We start from the raw sequence: 3,725 nt of genomic DNA, 5'->3' as shown, positions 1-3,725 counted from the left end.
AATTCTGTTTAATCACGTTTTTAATCACAGAAGCTCTCTCAAATATTTGCCAAAAATACATACTAGACGAGGTTTGAACCTCTGATCCTTAGAATAAAATCAACACATAACCGACAAGACAAGAAACAATTTGTGACAATAGTGTCATTTTTTCTACTTATTCGTTTTTTCACAATATTAACATATATATTTAGTAAAATTTTCTGACAAAGTAGTGTCCCATGACACCACTTCATTATGTGTGTCCGCCCCCGTCTACAAGACAATCTGGTTTATTCTTTTTTGTGTATTTACTGTCCCCTGTCGGATTATAAATTCAGTTTGAAACACAACAAGTGTCTAAAGACGAAGGGTACACCAAGTTTGTGGCCACTCCAAAATTTCAGGTCTCTCATTCCTCTTTTTATTGGACTGATGAGAGAGTTGATGACCCAATTCGACGTGTGCATTGCGTAGGCAAAATTTCAGAATGAAACGGCTTAGAGTTAAATCCCCTGAATTTTATGATCTAATCCAACTTGTGCATATTAATTATTTTTTGTTGGTTTGTATTTTAATGAAAAGGTCTTCTTTTTGGAGCACCATTATATGAGTTCACCATCTTGAAATATCCGTCACGTCATATATTAATGCAAGAGATTTAAGTAATATCCCTCCATTAAACAGCAGCACTTAAACTTAGTAGCAATATTCCCAATGAAATGATAAATTTATTGCCTTCTAGTGCAATTTGCAAAAGAGACAACATCGAAATATTGTGCCAATTAGATAAGAATTTGAACTACTCTAGTCCAGTACTCCCCCTTCCACACTTATCAAAAAAAGGGAAAAACAACCAAAGCTGTTGAAATTTGAACATAATAAGTTTTCTGTTTTATAATACTCCTATTCATTTTGGTCCCAGTGTGTCTTGCACATAAAGCAACATGTATTTCAGTTCCATGCATCGATAGAGGTTGACGTGCATGATAAAGGAAGAGAATGTTGCATGTAAGCATATTATTAACGAATAGAAGAAGAAATTTGATTTCATTTCATATAATACTCATGAATAATAATTTCGAAAATTTAATGACAATAGCAATGGTATACATGCTTAACTCTGTGTTTAAATTCATTAACAAGAGGATGTTTAGTGATATCCTCCAATTCCACTACCACCACCACCTCCTCCACCAAAACCACCTCCAGCTCCTCCACCTAAACCACCTCCTCCCCCAAATCCGCCTCCAAATCCACCTCCGGCACCTCCTCCAATGCCACCACCAACTCCTCCTCCCGCACCACCACCAAATCCTCCACCAATGCCGCCACCCTTACCAAATCCTCCACCTAAACCACCACCGGCACCTCCACCAACTCCTCCTCCTGCACCGCCACCAATTCCTCCGCCAAAGCCACCACCCTTGCCAATTCCTCCTCCAGCACCTCCACCAACGCCACCGCCTATTCCTCCACCTATGCCGCCACCTTTACCGATTCCGCCTCCAATGCCACCACCCTTGCCAATACCACCTCCAACACCACCACCAGCTCCCCCGCCAATGCCGCCACCAACACCACCACCTTTGCCAATACCACCGCCAATTCCCCCACCTTTTCCAATTCCACCTCCAACACCACCACCGACTCCACCTCCAGCTCCTCCACCAATGCCGCCACCTTTGCCTATACCACCTCCAACGCCACCACCTTTTCCGATTCCACCTCCAGCACCACCACCGACTCCTCCACCAATGCCACCACCCTTTCCTATTCCTCCTCCTGCACCACCTCCAATACCTCCACCCTTTCCAATTCCTCCTCCTACTCCACCACCAGCTCCTCCTCCAACTCCGCCACCAACTCCGCCACCTTTCCCTCCACCCGCACCTCCTCCTATGCCACCACCTTTTCCATATCCTCCACCTGCACCAGCGCCACCGCCAATTCCTCCTCCTTTGCCACCTCCAGCTCCTCCACCAATACCGCCTCCACCTCCAACTCCGCCACCAATGCCTCCACCTTTCCCTCTTCCTGCACCTCCTCCAATGCCACCACCTTTTCCATATCCTCCGCCAGTGCCACCACCAATTCCTCCTCCTTTGCCACCTCCAGCTCCTCCACCAATACCGCCTCCTGCACCACCACCAGCTCCTCCTCCAATACCACCACCTTTACCAATACCTCCACCTATACCACCCCCGCCTCCTGCACCACCACCAATTCCTCCTCCTTTGCCACCTCCAGCTCCTCCACCAATACCGCCTCCTGCACCACCACCAATACCGCCTCCAATACCACCACCTTTACCAATGCCTCCACCTATACCACCCCCGCCTCCTGCACCGCCCCCAATTCCACCACCTATTCCACCACCCTTTCCGAACCCACCACCAGCTCCACCACCAATACCACCTCCATCACCACCACCAAAACCTCCACCACCCCCACCACCAAATCCACCTCCAACACCTCCACCAGTGCCAAAACCACCACCAAATCCTCCTCCCTTAAACAAAAACTTCTCATCCTCAATTTTCAAATTTCTAGCGAGAACCACACTCCCTACAAGGACATGAAAACAAAGCAATGCTAACACCCCCACCCTCAATCCCCGGCCTATCATCTTCAAGGAATAATTTTGAATTGCGTGACCTTTTTCAGTTTTCTGACAACTGATTTGAGCAAATGGCATTAAGAAGTAAAGGGCTTTATATACTTGCATTTTCTTGCAGTAAAACTTCAGTGCCTTGCTCTTACATTAATGATGTGCATTAAATTGCTTCAACTACTACCAGTTTTCCACATTCAGAGTTGAGATGCATACATAATTATGAGAACGTGTTTTCTTTAATATCAGTTTATCTCTATTCATAAGAAAACAATGCAAGTTTCGATCTTGATCTCACAATACCATTTGATTTCATACAACTATGTCAAAGTTAATTTCGTCTAAAAATAATTGTTCTTTTGGTCCATAGAATTCAATATTTCGTGCAGAAATTTAGTTTTATCCGCCTATGTTAAAAGAAGAAAAAATAATTTTTGTCTGCCTAAAAGTTGTACGTAACGGTAGAGAAGTAGCCTTTTATTTCAGTTTGCATTAAAGTCTAGAATTCCGAATTTCTTTTATTGGGAATGGTTGAATTTGCCAGCTATTTTTGCAGCACAATGGACTGGATAGTGGATTATAATAAAGTTTGGTTCGCACAATATAATTAATTTTGTGTGTTAAATTTAAGGCTTCTGTTAATGCTTAAATAAGTTAAATTCACATTTTGATTATTGATGGTTGTCAGCTAAGATACTAGCTTCTTAATTTCTTAAATTTAACAACCAAAGCTTCTTAAATAGCCTCACTTAACTTAGCATAATATTTAGCCAGCGACAAAAATTATATACATTTGATAGCCGCGAAAAAACATATAAAATTATATATTTTTTTGTATATAACATAGAGAAATGTGTATATACAAAAATATATATTTTTTCGGTTATTATTTTGAGAGTGACTATCAAAGGCTGCCCGGTGTACAAGACATCCCGCCTTTACGCAGGGTCCGGGGAAGGCCACACCCCAAGGGGTGTAATGTAGACATCATATCCTAATGCATTAATATTTTGAGAGCGGCTATACAATGTCACTTTCCCTAAATATTTTGAATTTACCCTTTTTGTAACTAATAGCTAGCACACAAAAGCTTTTCTATTATGCTACATTATTAAGTTTATATAATAAATAC

The 3,725-nt window shown here is 42.3% G+C and overlaps 1 protein-coding gene across 1 annotated transcript; it reads right to left on the bottom strand.

Annotated features, from left to right (window-relative positions):
* Nucleotides 1-1,010: 1,010 nt before the first annotated feature.
* LOC107759170 (uncharacterized) lies at nt 1,011-2,722 on the bottom strand. Its single transcript, XM_075257002.1, has one exon. It carries the CDS (start codon nt 2,705-2,707, stop codon nt 1,133-1,135), a length of 1,575 nt encoding a protein of 524 aa, XP_075113103.1. The 5' UTR covers nt 2,708-2,722; the 3' UTR covers nt 1,011-1,132.
* Nucleotides 2,723-3,725: the final 1,003 nt, after the last annotated feature.

This window comes from Nicotiana tabacum, chromosome 7 (assembly GCF_000715075.1).
Source record: "Nicotiana tabacum cultivar K326 chromosome 7, ASM71507v2, whole genome shotgun sequence".
Taxonomy (NCBI): Eukaryota; Viridiplantae; Streptophyta; class Magnoliopsida; order Solanales; family Solanaceae; genus Nicotiana; species Nicotiana tabacum.
Note: the sequence above shows the minus strand (reverse complement) of the source record. Positions and strands in the feature narration are given on the sequence as shown.